Source organism: Passer domesticus, chromosome 13, assembly GCF_036417665.1.
Source record: "Passer domesticus isolate bPasDom1 chromosome 13, bPasDom1.hap1, whole genome shotgun sequence".
Lineage (NCBI taxonomy): Eukaryota > Metazoa > Chordata > Aves > Passeriformes > Passeridae > Passer > Passer domesticus.
The window spans coordinates 18448736-18466114 of NC_087486.1; the positions used below are offsets into that span (position 1 = coordinate 18448736).

A 17379-nucleotide genomic window follows, 5' to 3' on the forward strand; every position below is an offset into this window, starting at 1 on the left:
CGGCTTTAGGATATCTTCAACTATAATTCCAACATTTTTCCACAGGTCATTAGGATTCCTTGATTAAGCAGAGCTTGGTCATTTGAACTTAGCTAAGCGTGGTTCCTCTCTAAAATGTGCTCCCATTGTCAGGTTGTCTGTCCCAGTGCAGAATAAAGAACCACAGTTTGTTTGAGAAAGCTGAGACAGCGGGGAGTGCCAAACCTTAATTCCCAAAGCTCCTCCAGGTGGATTCTAAAGCCTTGCACCCCAATGGCACCTCCTGGCCTCCTGTCCCCAGGGGGACTGTGCAGGGCACAGCTGGGCAGGGATTTTGGCCAGCCTAGGTTGCTGGGTGAGGCCTCTGCCCCAGAAGCTCTGCTGTGGGCAGCAGTGTGGGTGAACTAAAACTCTCCTGCTGCTGGGAGTCAGTTCAAGCGTTCAGTTGGGTCCCTAAGCCACGGGGTTACAGAGGGGGAAAAGGAGCCCAGACCAGAGGGATGGCTTGTCCTTGACTGCTGCACAGGATCTTCAGTGGTTATTTTACCTCTGGCCGCTAACTGTGATTAATGTAGAAATAACATAGATAAGTACCCACGTTAACATACTAATGAGTTGCCTGCCTTGAGTGATTTGTTGTGGCATCTAACTGCTTCTTCTCTTCCTTCCTTTTTGTCACCCTGCAGTGTTCTGTGCCAAGGTCTTTGTGGCTAGGCTGCTCCAACCTGGTAGAGAGCATGTGCGCACTGAGATGCCTGCAGAGCATGCCCAGTGTCAGATGTCTCCAGGTGCCTTTCTTCTTTCTTGTTGTAAATGTTATGCTGTTGAACTTGTGTTAAACTCTCAGGACTCTGTTTAATCAAATTGTTTAGTCTGCTAAATGTTTTTTGTGCATCCTTTTCTGAAATCTTCTACTTAACTGCATTGTAGGAGTGACTCATTAAGGGCTTTCTGTGCAGTAGGGCCGGGGGGGAGCTGTTGTGTTTTATTGCCTGTTTACTGACGTTGTGATATCAGTAGCATAGTTCTGCATGTTGCCTGCTACGTTTTGCTTTCTCGTTTAACTTAAAAATAACAAAATGAGCTTTGCCGTTTCTCTTAAATTGCAATGAACTGACCAGCCTGTGATATTTGTGTGATTTTAATTTAGAAAGGATAAGCATTTTATTTGCTCCTAAGCGTGGCCCTGGGTGTAGCCTTATCTTAGTCTTTGCACGTGTTTGAGCGCAGAATAGTGAGCATGGAGTCCTGGGGTCTTTGGGTTGCCCTGTTAACTCAGTTTTTTTACCTTTTAAGAAGTGAAGAACAAGGGATGTGGGTGGGGGGTTGGTCTGCATAGAAAACCACTAAATCCTAAGTTGTCTGTTGTTTTACTTCTAGTAAGCTCTTGGAGCTAAGCCTGCATAACTTACAGATGGGGAATTGCTGCTTCATTGGTTTGGGAGGGATTGAAAATGATAGAAAGGGAGCTTTTGGGACCAGTTAACAATTTTTTCCCAGGGTATTTACCTTGGAAGGAAAATGCTGAACATGTGTAGCAACTGTGTGGCACTTCCCAACATGTTTCTAAATGTAACATTTTTTAGCAGAAAACAAGGATTATTTAACATTAGTCTGTTTGCATAAGAGTATTATTCAGTGGTTCAAGTCTTTAATGTGTATAAAATAAGTAGTTAATAGAAATTGTTTTTTGTGGATGAATAATGAACAATTGAGTTTTGTGTCACTCCATTTGAGGTCAGCCACTGGAGGACATCAGTGTCTTACCTTAGAGAGTAACCAGTTATTTCAGAACCTCTCTTCTCACCTGCAAAATGTGGCCACTTGTAATTCAGCAAATCTGAATTTCAGAACCAGAAATTCCTTCAAAAATTTTGTTAAAATACAAATATGTTTTTCCATTTGAATGCTTTATGTTTCTAATTTTGAAATAGTATGCAAAGAAATGACAAGAACTAATGTCCAAGATGAACTCCTAGATGGATAATTCAGTTTTATAGAAATGGACAGTCTCGTGGCCAAATCATTGCTTATAGAAGAGTGCTTACAGTCATGCCCGGGCAGAGTCTCAGAGGTTTGGTGTCTGTCTTGGCAATAATTACAAGCTACTTCTAATTTTGACAGGGTGGGATTGTTGGGGTGTCTGCAGGGCTGGAGGTTGGACTTTGATGATCCTTGTGGGTCCCTTCCAGCTCAGGATATTCCATGGTTCAGTGAAATATTGTGCCAAAATAAAGACTTTTTATTAAGGTTTGATTGTTTCTGTAGAGCTGCAACCAGAAGACGCTTTGAGACTTTTGGAAGTGTCTGTGAAGGATTATTTAGAAAAATAAAAGTTCTCTTTTTGGGTATGTGACTCAGTGATGCCTGAAGGGGAAATTGGAAGCTAAAGTGGCACCAGCTGCTTTCCCAATTTATTATTTTTGGCACTGTGACTTGCCCTTCATTGTTTCCTGAACTCTAAGCCCACGTAGAAATCAGGTGGGGCACAGGTAGCAGGAGCTCTTGGTTCTGTAGCAGACATTAGTTAGAGTGAAATGATTAATAGCAAGTGCTGGAAGGGAAATACAGAAGCTCTTGGTGATTCACGGAAGTTACCTGGGATTATGTCTGTTGTGTGTGGTGTGTGTAGAGTAACCAGTGAACAGGCCAGAAAGGGGGAAGAGCAGTCTTCACTCTGGAGCCTTGGGGAATCTCTTCAGGTGTAGGGGTGCATTAGTTTTAAGTTGGTTTATTCCTGTACCCCCCATTCCTGTTTATGGTTTTGCCCGGGCTCTCTCTCTCTCTCTCCCTCTTCTTGTTTGTCCCGTCAGTTACGAGTTATCTCTCCTAATCCCTCCCTGGCTGCCTGTCTGTTATTCAGTGTCCATGCCCTTCCATCCAGAACCTTCTGTCTTGGACGTGGAATGATTGGACCAGAGGTCAGGGTTCAACCCTCAGTTTATTCCCACTGGAGATCCGAGATGTTTGTTACGCGTTATTCCCTCCTCTCAAAAATTTAGATTGGTCATTGTATTCTGTTTATAAGGCCCTGCCGGGCATGCATTTTTGTCCGCGCCCGACGCACTTTCAATAAACCCTCCCGTTTTCCCTGTCGGCGCGGTCCGGTCTTTCTCCTGTGGGTCGCAGCCCAGCTCCTCTTCCAACGGCTCTGGGGGTTCTCGCCCTTCTGAAGGCATTCAGCCTTAAGCACTCTCCCTAGGAAGTCTCCCAGCGGGAGAGTGTCCTTCCCCCTCAGTGCTGCCGGCGGCGCGGCCGGAGCGTGCCGGGGAGTCAGAGTCTTAGAGGCTAGCTGTCGCCGCTGCATTCAGGAAGCTCTTACCCAGTCCTGGGGCTTTTTCAAACCTTGAGGCTTCAGCAGTCACCTGCCATCCGCCTAAAGGAAGAAAGCAGGGATTAGGTTTGCTCTGCCCTTCTGTGAGGTTGTTAACAACCATCAAACCTAACACAGCTGTTTAAAATCAAGCTGTAGCATTTCAGCAAATCCCCTCTGCCCATGGATGGGGGAGGTGTTGCAGTTCTCAATCTGGGTGTGTATTCTGTGCTTTTCCTTGTGCAGTAAAATACCCTCATAGTATTTGAAACCCTGCGGTTTACTGGAGAAATATTTGCCTTATGCATTCTGTGAGCTGTTAGTGAATGCAGAAGAGAAATAGGTAATTTATTTAAAAAAAAATATTCCTATTTCTGGTACTTGACGTTTCTTCTCATCTACACTGGCTTTCGGTTTAATTGATATTATTAGGAAATAAAGTCAGTGATGCTTAACACTTGTTTCTGTTGCATGGAGAAGTACATATTAAGTGCCAGTTCATAATACTTGAAACTGCTACAAGGCCTTATTTTTTACTGCTTAGTTACCTTTAATGATGTTTTTGTACATGAACACAGTACAGTAGCTCCTGTTTTCGTTTGCTTTGATATGGATTTCTCTGCAAGATTAAAACCAAAATTTTTGTTTAGGTCTTTAGAGAAACTGGTTCTGTTAACAGGTGTGTGATGCAACCCTGTGGATACAGCACCTTCCATGGCTTCATCCTTGGAGCACAGCAGGGTTTTGAGTGTGTTTTGTGGTGCTGATTTGGGAAGTGGCTCCAGCAGGGCTGCCAGGCAGAGACAGGCAGGGTTCTGGGCTCTGTGAGTAAACATCTCCAGTGTGATGTGAGCACTGCTCATTAAGCAACAGAAGATAAGAGCCCAGGCATCACTTTGAATTATTGCATAATGTAGGAGGTGATGAAATAAGTCTTGGGAAATGAATTATTAGAGAGATATAAATTAAATTAACACAGTAACCAAATATTGCCCCACCAAGTTTCTTCCTTGTCTTTAGTTATGCTTTTCTTCCACCTCTGTTTTTTAAAAAAAATAATTCTATCTCTCTTTTACAACTCCACTTAGGTGTTTTTGGGCTTATTTACACCCTCCCAAGGTCTTTGGGGTTCTTGGAAAAGGCTCTTTCTTACACCTTTCCATCTATGCTTGAAGTTTTCAGCTTAATTGCATGCAGTGGCCTGCTCCTCTTTCCTCTGTGTTCAGACATGGGCTGTGTGGCCTGGAAGCTTTAAAAGAGTTCATTCACTGCAGGAACAAGAAGTGTCTCACTTCCCGAGCTGCCAGTGGGAGATCTCAGCTTGTTCCTCCACAGGCCAGATCTTAAAGTTCACACAGTGGCTTTTCCAGACTTGAGTCTTCCCTGACTCCTCCAAACCCATTCTCCCAAGGACTCTGGAGGATTGGGGCAGCACCTCTGGCTTTCCTGTCCTTCATCCTTGCCTTCTGTCCAACGGGGTGTCCAGCTCCAGAGTGCTCCTGGATCTGCATTTTCCTTTTCATGGAGTCTCCATCCCGGGAGGTGGCTCTCAGTGCTCTGAGCTGGGTAGCTAACATAAATCTCTCTTCTTTCATTTTAAACACAAGTTTTGAGAAGGAAGTTTATATTTTTATTTATTGATGTTACGATTTAGCATTAACTTGCTTAAACTTCTCTTTGTTTTTCTTTACTGATTTTGAGCTTCTGTTGATGTTCCTATTCTGATATCAGAGGGAAGCACAACAACAGAAAGGGTAGTTGGAAAAACTTGTAGTTGAAAGCTAAGAATTGAACATAAAAATTACTTCATCCTCTTTTCCCAGTACAAATTCAGGCACAGACATGATGCAGTTTTCTTAAAACCACAGAGTGCTGGAGATGGGCTCTACTCAAACCTTCTCCTCCAGAGCATGAAATCACAAATGGGAGATGATGAGTAGCCTGTCGCTCTGGAGCCTGCATCCCTTTGGAAATGTTATTCTCTGCAGCTGTTGAAATGAGTTGTCATAACCAGACAACTGCTTTGCTGCTTCTGTTGGGTCTGAAGTCATTTACAAATACCTCTTTGACATGTTTTCTGGTATTTTGCCTCAAAACAGTGGAACTGTTACCATTTCTTTTTGGAACAAGTCCAACAGTTCCATTAAAAAGAAATACATATTTGATTCCTTTTCTTTAAAGGAACAGAATGTTCTCTCCAATGTCTGAAATATTTGTGCTTGTTCCCTGTGTTTAAACAGACTTTTCAGAGACACAGAGCTTTCAAACCAAGGCCAGCAGTGTAGAAGCAATTAAAACTACCCATGGTGGGTCTGGGGGCAGTGTGGGCAGGGGATGGCCTGGATTCCCCAGTCCCTAAATCTGAGGTAAAAATGGCCAGTTTTCCTTCTGGTAATCAGCAGCAGTGCTTTCCAGTGTGGTTCCTTCTGGCTGAAATCTCCTCTCAGTGAAAAGTAACACCAGTTTGGGGTTTGTTTTCAGCGGTTTCTTGTAATAACTTTTCTTTTTTAGTTCTCAGTGTGGGTGTCACAGATTTTGAGGCCTGATCCAACAGCTCGGTTTGGTGGCAGTTGCACATACTGCAGGCATTTGCAAAGGGTTGCATTTTATTCCCCCTGGTGCTTCAGTGCTTGGCCATTCTTGTCGTCTCCACCATATCCCAGCCTGTTTCCTTTGGAGAGCTTGAACTGGGATGAGCACTCTGGATGCAGTCTGGAAATCCATTACAGTCACAGCAGCTTCTTGTGGTGCTTCCAGGTGGTGTGGCCAGCCACTGCTTAGTGCTGGATCCAGACACCTGACCAGGAGGATGGGGAAATGTGAAATGCAGGGATGACTTTTTCCAAGCATGATTTATTCTCCAAAGGGAAGGGTTCTCATAAGCATTTCTCTGGTGTCCTTCATGTATACCTGAGTGCTTTGGGCTTTATGACTTTAGTTTTTAACTGAGCCTGTTCATTCTTGGGGGCAAGAAGGGACCTTCTCTGTCTTGGGTCAGTTCATAGTGTTTGTTTGGAAATGGAAGTGAGTTATTTACTGGAGTGAATTCCAGGACTGAGCTCTGAGCCAGAGCTCTGCTGTTTCCTTTCCTCAGCTGAGGAGCAGAAATGTGTCCCTGATGTGTGAGAACCAGCAAAATGGAGTAAATATCTGTGAGTTTTGGTTCCTGATTTTCCTGGGACATGATGTGCATCTGTCGCTTGGAGCTGGCTCCTGCTGAGGATTCCAGCTGTATTCCCTGTGATCAGCAAAAGGGGGGTGTGGATTCCAGCTGTATTCCCCGTGGTCAGCAAGAGGGGGGAGCAGCCTGTGAAACCTCGTGGCGCATTGGGGTCGCCTGTGGTGGCCTCCTCTGGCTGGCACCATTTGGGTGCTGCCAAGCACTGACCTTTCTGCTTCTGGGAAAAGAGTTTTGCTGCTACAAACAACCTGATACACATGAGTACTTTTTTTGGACTTTGTTGTTTTCAGTGGTTTTTGGAGAGCATTAAAGGTCATACACTTCGTCCCCAAGCTGCCAAGTGTGCTTGAACAGAAGAGTGACCACTTTCAGGAGCCTGCTCCTCTTGGTGGGGAGTTCTGTCATCGTGGAGTTCTCTTCAGAAGTTGCCAATATTCAGAAGTCAGTAATTGACTTAACCACTGGTCTGTGAGCCAGATGAGGTGGAAGTGGTAAAATGAGTGCCTCTGAGCTAGATCACTAAGCTGCTGCTGCAGAAGAGACTTCTGAACACAGCACGTCATGGGAGCTTAGAGATCCAGTCCTTACTCCTTGGGTGACTTGCTGGCCTGCCTTTTTGTGTTTCTCTCCTGTTCCACTCAGAGATCCCAGTCTGTCCACTCCACACTGGTCAGGGTCAGTCCCTGTGGAGGCAGGTTCTTCATGGATCACCACACGGTACTGGTCCTTGCCTTGGCAAATCCTGTGCCCGTTGATCAGAGCTGCAACAGTGAGTGCAATGTCAGACATTAATTGTGTCCCTCAGAAAGCACAACACAGTCCCACTAAGCCTGAGAGATTTCACAAGTGGTGGGCAGGAGCTGTTATTTCTGATGGCTCCTCTGAGGTGTCTGCAGAAGGGATGCTGTTAGCCACAGCCTCGTGTTGATGCTTTCTCAGTCTCCTGTGGAAGAGAGGATTTTTTTTTCTCTCTCTGATCCTGTTATGGTGGAAAGAAATGTGTTAAGGAATGTGCCTTGCTCCCTGCCTGCCTTCTGGCAGTGCCATGCTCGTGCTGGGAGGAGTGGAGGAGGGAAATCTGCCCAAGGAGAGGAGGGGATGCAAGGCAATCTGTTCTGGGTGTGTGTGACAGTCCTCTTCCTTGCAGGTCTTGTCTCTTTCCCACAGAGGAATTTTCTAGGAAGCAGAAATGTATAATCAAGTATTTCTCACCAAGGTTGAAACTACATTTGTGCAGTGTCTTTGCACTGCAGACTCCTCATCAGACCCCCCTGGCAGGAGGGTGGGTTCCTTGCTCAGGGAATTCAGTGCTGTGTGAGTACCAGTGTTGATGGTTTTGCTGATACTGATGGTGCCACTCTGAGTCACCATCAAAAGGACACTTACCCTTCCAAGTGACAGACTCCTGGGTGCTTAGTAGGCTGCCCATTCCCAGCTTTCCTTGAGCCTCTTTGATTTGCATCGGATGAGTTGTTTTGTGGGCCTTCAAGACTGACATTTAATAGTCTTTACATAGATGGTTGGTTTCTTGTGATCCTTTGAAATGGTGGGAGAATCCAAATGCATCAAGGCGGGCATTGGAGTCAAGAGTAGTGCAGCTGGCTGCAGACACAGCAGGAGATTGAGCCAATTGTACCAATCCCCATCTGGCAGGGCTGGAGCGAGTGCTGCAGCAGGGAAAGAAGGAACTATAAAGTGAGGTTTTTACTCCTCTGTGTAATATTTCTGTGGCAAAATGGTCCTCGCTGCAGAAAGGCTTGGCTTTGTGGTGCAGGGTGGTCTTCTGCTGCTTCCAAGTGGATTTGGGATTCCTGAGAAGTTTGAGGTGACTTTGTTGCCAGAGAACAATGCTGTAACTGATTTGTGTTGTCCTGAAGTATCTGTGAAATTCTATTTTCAGCCTTGCTGACTCCAGAGTTGCCCTTCCCAAAGCCTTCAGACTATGAGTCTGCTGTCGGAAGCAGAGCTGGGACTCTCTGGGACTGTCCCTGGGTTCAGAAGTGAGGGCCAGCAGCTTTCCTTCTTCACTGCCATCCTGCCCAGGCCCTGGGGAAGGGATTCTGCTGGCACTGCCCGTGGGCACAGGCCTGGGGTTGGGGTGCACAAGGTGTCAGCTGGTCCTGGCTTTGGTTTGCCCTGTGCCACAGCTCTGCTCTCTCTCACACAAGAAGCTGTGCTGTGACACAAGGCACTGATTATGTAGTGTGGATTGAAAATAATCTTGCCAACCCAGGAACCTGAGATGTGGGGCAGCTGTTCCTGCTGTTCTCAGATCCTGTGCTGTAGAGTCTTACAGTGAGGTGCTTTTGTCTTCATTAACTGGATCTTGAAGTTGTAGAGATAGAAGTGGTGCTGACCTTCCAGGTCAGGAACATTTACCATCCATTATATAAATCATGTGAAATCTAAATTATGCAATTGCACATGCCTTTGAAAAGCCAGATAAAATCAGCACTCGAGTGCAGAGTGCTTGTCTATCCCCAGGCAAGGCTGGGCTGATATTTAAAAAAAAATTATTTGAGTATTTTTTTTACAACTTGTATTACTGAAGGCCCTTTTCTTTAGCTGCAGTTAGGCTGCAGCCCTTGTGGAGATAACATTTTCTCCACGTTCTGGGTTGCTTGGATATTAGCAGTTCCAAACCCACACTGAACTTGTGCATAAACAAAAGCTTGTGTTTCAGACAATTAGTGAGTGATTAGAGTTTCCTGAGGTGTTGTGAAGATTGATCCACTTCCGTGAGCTGCCAAGTCTGGAATACACTGCTCTACATCTCTGGAGGAAACAACTGAGCTTCCAACAGGAGTCTTTCTTGGAGTAGCTCACTGGTTCTAGGCTGCAGTTTTATTGAATTTTCTTTGTGGTGGCTGCTTTTTCTGTATTTCTTTTGTGTGGAAATACCTTCTGTTTTGCAAAAGATGAATAATTGAGGGTTACTGCCGGTTTAGTATTTCAGACTGTCCAGTGGCTTTGAGTAACCTTTGTGTAGTTTTCACTGCAAAAGTTTGTATAGAAGCCTGTTCAAAACCTGCTTAAAGTTTTGCAGTGTCTGAGGCCCTTGAGTGTCCCCTGCTCTCACAGCTCTTCAAACCCCTCGTGCTGAGAGTTGTGCTTTGAGCTGGCAATTTGAGGTAACTCCCTTTAGTTTGATATGGACACAGCAGGAGAGATCTGAACCTAAATTCCCTCTGGGAAACCAGGAATAACCTTTCAAGTATTTTAACTTTGCACCACGCAGCCAAATTGCAAATGTGTAGTTAATCTTAACAGAAGCTAATTTATTTTTGATGAATTTGAACTGATCTAATTACTAGTTTAGCCTGAAATTTGCTTCCCAGATGTTACTTATCCTACCTTTAATCTGGAATACTATTAACATTTATTAATTCTGTGGGGCAGAGTGCTGTCTTCTGCCTTGTTTACCCATGAATGTGGCATAGAGAAAACCGTCCAACTTCTGGAGCTTTTGGAATTTGATTTTGCCTTGTCCTGGTGTGGAGGTGTCCATACAGCCCCTGGGTTTTGGAAAGGATGCTCCATGGCAATGGCAGAGCTTGTAGGAGGGGATGGGCATGTTCTGGGCTGTGGAACAGCAGTGCTGATGGTGCAGTTGGGTGTTGCAGGGATGCATCAGCTGCTTCTGGAGTGCCTTGGCTGCTCCTGGAGCCCTGGAATTCAGCTGCTGTTCTGTGCTCAACCCTGGGTCAGATGTACTAATCTCAGCAGTCAGCACTCAAACGCAACTTTAAATAGTTTGTTTTCCTTTTACAAGTCCTATAAATGATGAGATGAGTGGATTTGAAGAGGTCTCTTTGCATCTGCTCTAAAAGGAAGTAAAGCTGTGATAATCTTAAGCCAGTGTTTTCCCTTCAAGTTTTCTTTTTTGGATGCTTCTTTAATACAGGAAATAAAAGCTAAAGTGGCTCTTTACTAGACATTGAGACAGTTTCTAAGGTAGTAAATATGACTTAATGTTTTCATTATATAAAAAAAAAATCCCCAAAATCCCTTGACATACCTAATCCTCCTAACTGCCTAACAAAATCCAGTTGTTTGGAGTAGCTTTTGATACAGTTACAGGTGCAGATGTTCTGGACAAGTATGTAACATAGTGTAGTCAAAGCTTTAAAAACTTGAGCTCTGATTTTCCTTCAGAACTTTCAGTGAGTTTGCTGTGTAAGTGACATGGTTTGAAGTTTGCCCTGAGTTTTAAAAGTACAGAGGAAAAACTCTTCTACTTTGGGACGGATTAAGATTGAAAGTGCAGATTCTACCTAAATAAGTTTATGTGGAAAATGAACCATTAGTGCAAAACTACTGCTAATAATTGTAGCTGAGAATTTGTGTAATTTCTCTTAATTTAAAAATTTTAGTTGAAAAAGCAAACCAATACCTTGCTCCTGACATCTGTGTACCTTCTTACAGCCCGTTTGTCAGGGCCATGGTTCTGGTTTAAATATTTTACTGTTAACAAAAGTTATTCACAGGCAGAAAGGATTTGTCTTTTGAGGTATTTGGCCTGTAGGGTAGTGAAAGTTAATTGTGAGATGTTTTAGGCAAGTGATTGCAAGTGTTATCAGTGATGTCAGTGATTAGCTTGATGACTGCTTTGATACACAATTTGAGTATTAAGATTTGCTGCTCTGGCAGGAGTGGGTTGGGATTCCTGCACTTGTCAGTGTCTGCCAAGGAATGCTGAGTGACTGGACAGCAAAAGGCATGAACTGAGACGCCTGAAAACAAACACCACTCTAGGCTGAAGGTGGAATTAAAGCTCCTGTTGGGCTGGGCAAATTAATCCAGTTTTCCTGTGGGTGAGTCTCAGGTGAGGCTTTGCAGGGAGCCTTGCTGGCTCCTCTTATTGCTGGCTGCTCTAGCGCAAGTTGGGAGATTATTATTATTATTATTATTATTATTATTATTATTATTATTATTATTATTATTATTACTGTTGTTAAATTTCCCCCTGGCTGAGCATGTGGGCACCTTAGCCCCCAGCCCTGGCCTGGCTGAAGTGCCAATTGCTTTTGCTATTTCTCCTGCATCAGTGGTGCTCTCTGTCAGAAGGGCAGGTGGACAGAGAGTGGTTTTTCTGTGTTTGGGCTCTGGTTTTCCATCCAGCATGAGGGTTTGCACCATGTGCGAGTTTTGCAGGCCGTGCTTTGGTGCTGGAGTGGTGCAGGATGAGTCATCAAATTGCTACAATTACACAATTCCCTGCTCATTGTCCTTGTAAATACAACCTGTTTGTATAGGATGGGTACAGGCAGGTTTGGGTTACTGACTCTTTACTCCAGACACTCAGAACATTAAGTGAGTTTAGGGTGTCTTTGAAACAGTTCTGTAAGGAAGGTGTTGTTAATGTGATTCTGCAGTACCTGTTGAGGTAAGGATGTCCTTAAGAACTAACCAGTTACTGCATATTTAAAACCCAACCAAACCAAACCCCCACTGGATGTCTCTTGGGACTGCAGTAATTACATTGTTTTTCTGGTGACATCAGCTTGCTGCATGGAAATGGAAGCATGCTGGAAAATAGCTGTGAACTTGGACAGAAGTGCAATTGTTTTGTTTCTTATGACAACCTACGTTGAACTAACAGTCAGTCAGTGAATATTTTTGAAGTAAATCTTTCTGAGAACATGTAATACATTATTTCAGAAGTTGTAAAAGCCCCAGAGTGATTTTTGCTGTTACAAGTCTCCATCATCATCTTCAAAGGCTGGGGTAAGGATTGAATTCCTGCCCTGCCAGGCAGGCTCAGGCTGCAGTTTGGGCACACAGGTGCCTGTAAAAGGATGTGCCATCACCAAAGGCTCACTGGTGCAGTGAGTCCTTGGAGTCCTTGCTTAGTGTTTCATGGAATTGGATCAGAAAAGTAATCCTGAGCTCCTGAGCATTTTCATGTGTAATTTCAGTTTCAAAACAAGTTATGTGCTGTGACTCTGGGCACTGCCCATGCTGACCTGACTTCTGAGGGACCCCAGGGTGATCAGAGGGATGGAGCAATTCTTCCATGAGGAAAGGCTGAGGAAACTGGGATTGTTCAGTCTGGAGAAGAGAAGGCTCCGAGGAGATTTAATTCTGGCCTTCCAGGAGCTGAAGGGAGAGTGACTAGAGACATGGAGAGAGATTATTTACATGATTTTATTAGTTTCATGTGAAGTCAGACATACTGAATACTCAGAGATACACAGGTTTATGCATTTTTTTTTTTTAATATCTATATGCAAGATCAGCAAGTTAGTTTGTAATGAGTTTAAGGTGAGGACTGATACTCTTGAAACAAAATTAATGTAGTGGTACTAATTGCCAATCATCAAAGCATTGGTGGTTAAGCAGAGTGATCTGCTTAGTGGCTGCTTGTCTTTGGAGCCTGCAAAAATAACTGTTCTGGAACATTTAGGTGAGGAATGGCTTGAGATTTTCCTTCTCTGAGCAGCAGCGAGAGCTGGCAGTTCTAGTTTTGGGAAACATTGCTCTGACCAAAACTTTGCAAAGCAAACCCTTGAGAGGTGTCAAACTGGGGTATGGAAGAGTATTAGGTATGTTCCAAAAGCTTACCATCTATAACTTGTGGTCAAACTTTAGTTTGTAGCAGCTTGAAACACAAACTGAGGAACTGTGATGCTGAATTCAGCATGTCTTCCTTTAAACTTTCTGGTAGTTAGTCAGAGGCCAAATAAAAACTGATGCCCTATTTTCAGTTATGAGGGATTTTTTTCTAATTTTGCCTTCAGCTGTTGGCTCTTGGTAGACTCTTTAAGTATTTTAAGTATATTTTTGTCTGAACTTCCAGCAATAGCTGCACTAAAATAAAACCTGGCAACTGGGAGATCAGCAAGCTAGGTAAGAATTGAAGCATGTTCAGCCTAATTCGTGCAGGTCCTCAGTGCCTGCATAAATAGTTTAGTTTAAGCTGAAACAAGCAGTTACTAATACAGACATCAAATACAGATATGGCCATGGTCAGCAGAATGAACCTTCATGTTTGTGGACAACCAGCTGTCCCTGGGGCCAAGGAGGCCAGTGGAACTTGGGACATCTGGATTTTTGCATTTCTTCACAGACAGGTCTTGAGGAGCGTGAGAAGGAAGGGTTTGGTCCTTCCAGTGAGAGAGGTTCATTCCCATCTTGTGCAGTCTAGGTTAGGGGTTCTCCAAATTAATTTCATATTTGTGCTTCAGGACATTTTTACTAAGAGCCTCTCCATAGAAGAGGAAAATCCCCTCTTATCCCTGATTAAGTATCAAGATACTGTTAATAAACATAGTTTTCCAGGTTCCTGGGTTAGCAAATGTTGTCCATTTCTCCCCATGGAGAGGCTCACTTCCCTTTGGAAATGCTCTGAAGCCTTTGGCAGTTTCTGGCTCTATTAAAAGCAGGAAGCCATGAGGGGCATGTGCTCATCACTTTTAGCTGGTGCAGATGGCAGCCCAGCTTCCTCCCTTGCTGCTGGCTCCAGCTGTCCCAGAGGGTGGCAGATTCCTCACTTGCCCTGGGAAGTGTGTGCTGGGACCTCCAGCAGTCTCTGTGTGGCAGAGCTGGGTTCAGGAGGGGATTGAAGCTCCAGTGCTGTCTACTCCACCTGCAGAGTTTGACTCTGAGGTATCTATCCAAGTATGTATTAATTATTTTGTGTTGGTTCTTCAGCTTCTTCAGAGTCAGATGTGGTTTGCTAAAGGACATCAGAACCTGTTTAGCTGAATTGTTTTACTTGGTTTCGCTTATTTTGTAACTTTAACTGAAATTTCCTGATGGTTTTTTCCAGAGAGTGGGAATCTTGTGAAAAGTTAGACTGTTGAAGACTTGGCTGGGTCTTTAACTGAGATGGGAATTACTGGTACAGATTCAAGGGCACTGAGACATAGAAGTTCTTACTTCCTTTTCCTTTCATTAAATCTCAAACTTAAGACTCTTTTCTTTTTTTCAAGGCAACATAGCTGTTGTCTTGTTTTGTCCATCCATCCTCTGTATCCTGTGAATCCTTTGTCAGGGAAAGCTTTATTATCACCAGAGAAACTTAGCAGTGTTGTGAGCCTTGGTCAGTGCTGAAACTCATGTGTCCTGCCCCAGTTCCCAGGATTTCCTGCTGTCGCTTCCATAATTGCTCTCCTGATACTGGAGCTCACAGTGGCTGCAGAACAAAGCTGCACTGGGCTGTTCCCCTGCCCAGGCAATTTAGTGACTCAAGGCACTCCCAGAGCCCATGCAGCCCAGGCTAAAAGCAGCCTGCTGGAAATCTGGAGCAGCCTGTCCAGGTTTGGTGGATTTCTGCTGGAAAAGGTGCAGCTTTTCCTGCACCTGCTGAGGGAGGGGAGCCTTGCAGTGCCACTCGCCTGCAGGAAAACATGGAGTGCTTTTGCCCCTCACAACCTCACGTCTGTAAAACTGCTGTACTTGAGACATCAGCTGCTGCCCGGTATCCAAGGATCTTAATTGAAACTGTGATTTATGGAGTTTTAGAATACCTACAATATCTTTGCCTTTGGGGATCTTTCATAGTTCTATTTCGGAAGCTTTTCATAATCTCCAAAGGGAATTATCTCAATGTAATTAGGCTTGTCAGAACCTCTTTCTCTCCAAGTAACTTGTGAAGCTGTTTTTGCCACTGTTTTCTGCACCCCATAGAAATCCCATAAACTTGAGGTGTTGTGGAACAGAAAGACTAAGGAGAGCCTCAAGTGTCTGTGGGACTAAGCAAGGAATGTGGGATACAAATCTCCAGGAAATGAGCTTTTAAACTTGCCCAGCTTGTGGAGCAATGTGTGAATTTTACTGCCATTTCTGGTTACAGTCAGTGGAAATGGAGGCTGGGGCTTTGCTCAGTGTAACTCGATTCAGTCGGGTTTTAACAACTGTGAGGCAGCAACAAAACATCCCAGCTTGGACCCATTGTTATCTCTTGGCTGTGGCTGCCGTTCCCAGTAGGGATGGAGAGCACTTACTCCAGGCTGACTAATTAAGGAATGACAGCTGGTTGGAAATAATCATTCCACTTTTGCAAGAGCCATGAGCAACTTCACAAGAATTCCTGGAAAAAATGAACCTATAAACAAGATGAATATTTAGAAGCTCTGCTTGCACTGTGAGAAGCTGCAAGGCTCTTGTGGGGATCGGAATCACGCCTGGAGAATGTCTGCAAGGGCAGCTCGGCCTTGCTGGGATCACTGGGATGAGATGTCAGTGCATCCAGCGGGCTGTGCAGTTGTTCAGCAGCAGAGCTGCAGGGAATTGGGGTGAATTCTGTGGTGATACCTCTTCAAAGCCACCTGGGAATCTGGCTGTATGTGGAGGTGGGTGGGGTGAGCAAGAGGTGCCGCTGAGGGAAGGGAAGAGCTGGACCTGGAGATGCCTATCAGTGTTCTTGCACAAGGGCTGGAGCCCAGGAGTCAGGACTGGTGACACCAGCTGTCAGGAATTCTGAAATCCTTCTTCTGCCACCTCCATTCTGCTGGGAGTGGACAGGACAGATCAGAACTGTCTAATTGCTTCTTCCAGCCAACAGGGCAGGATCCACCCATCACCTCCTCATCTCCAATTAGTAGGCTTAAGAGCTGGAGACAGAGATTGGAGTCTGAATTGGGATGTGTGTGATGGGGGGAATGACCCCAAAATGAAGTGTTTTAAGAGAGAAGCAGAGGAAGTTTATTAGGAAGAGAAGATATAATAGGGAAAACAAAATATGTATTTGGGAGCAGAAAGGGAATGGATGAAGGATTTAAAAGCTCTAAAATACAGCAAGAAAGTGTAGAATGAGTCAGGGTGGGAAAAGAGAGAACAGAAGAAGCTGTAGTAGTAGATGCCATTAAATAAATGCATCTGTCAACTTCCTGGTGAAATATCTGAATATGGTGTTCATTTCCAGCCTAAAAAACAAGCTGTGTTATGTGCCCCCCCAGTCATGGCTCAGATGGTGACAGGACATGGGAGTGTCTCTGGGCAGCAGTGCCTTTGGAGTCTCCATCCCTGGAGGTGTCCAGGGAGCACCTGGAGGTGGCACTCAGTGCGCTGGGCTGGGGACAAGATGGGCATGGGGCACATCCTTGTGGTCTTTTCCAACCTTAATGATTCTGTGGTCCTGTGAGATTCCAAGGTTGTAGCCTCTTCCCAAAGCCTGCTGCCCACTTCTTCCCCTGGACAGCAATGGAGGCACAGTGGAATTGAGTAGGGGCACAGCACAGAGGGAAATTCACTGTACAATCTACTGGTGTGGAAGTCTGATGGTTTTGGTGACATTTGTTTCCCTGCACTCTGTGTCACAGTGCTGCTGTGCTGTAATTTTATTGGGTGTTCCTAGTTTGACATCATGCTTAGGAGGCAGTTCTTAGTCTCCATCCCTGAGAAAGCTGGCAGAGATCTGAGGTATTTTCTGATAAAGGGAGAAAGGCAATGGCAAAGTCCCATCATAGCCTGCTGAAGGAAAGTTAGGGGGGATAGATGAATAAAATATGGGATTTCTGCTGAATTTGCTGGCTCAAGCCACCTGTTTGATATTCTCAGTGTTCCTTGCTCATAGCTCTCAGGATCCACGGGTTTATTCAGCCTTCAGCTGCCAAAGGACATGAGATGTTCCTTACTCGTTTAAGGACACACTAATTGGATGCACAGTTAACAACATATAATCGCTCTAATGAGTGTTTTCACATATTCATATTGAAATAAAATGAAATCAAAGACACCTTGCATAGTTCCCTGGTGGCATGTTTGCTGTCTAGAATGGTGTAACTGGTGTGGGCTGACTGGGTCCCAGTCAGTGAGGGGGTGCTGTGTGTTCCCTGCTGGGGAAGAGCAATCCTTGCACTGGTTTGTGCCCCAGTGAGAGGGTCTGGTTAGGACGTGTAAATAACTGGGATGGCCCTGCAGAAACTACAGCTTCAAAAACCATGGAAGGTGTAGCTGTCTG

The 17379-nt window shown here is 44.7% G+C and overlaps 1 protein-coding gene across 4 annotated transcripts in view; it reads left to right on the top strand.

The window, feature by feature from the left end:
• FBXW11 (F-box and WD repeat domain containing 11) overlaps nt 1–17379 on the top strand; it is a 57314-nt gene that overhangs the window by 14957 nt on the left and 24978 nt on the right. For 2 of the 4 annotated variants that reach the window (XM_064387396.1, XM_064387395.1), the window contains one exon: nt 666–767. The exons of the other annotated variants lie outside the window; for them this stretch is intronic. In XM_064387396.1, coding sequence (XP_064243466.1) covers nt 717–767 — 51 coding nt within the window. In that variant the 5' untranslated portion in view covers nt 666–716. The remainder of the gene's footprint in view (nt 1–665; nt 768–17379) is intronic. 4 annotated transcript variants of the gene reach the window in all.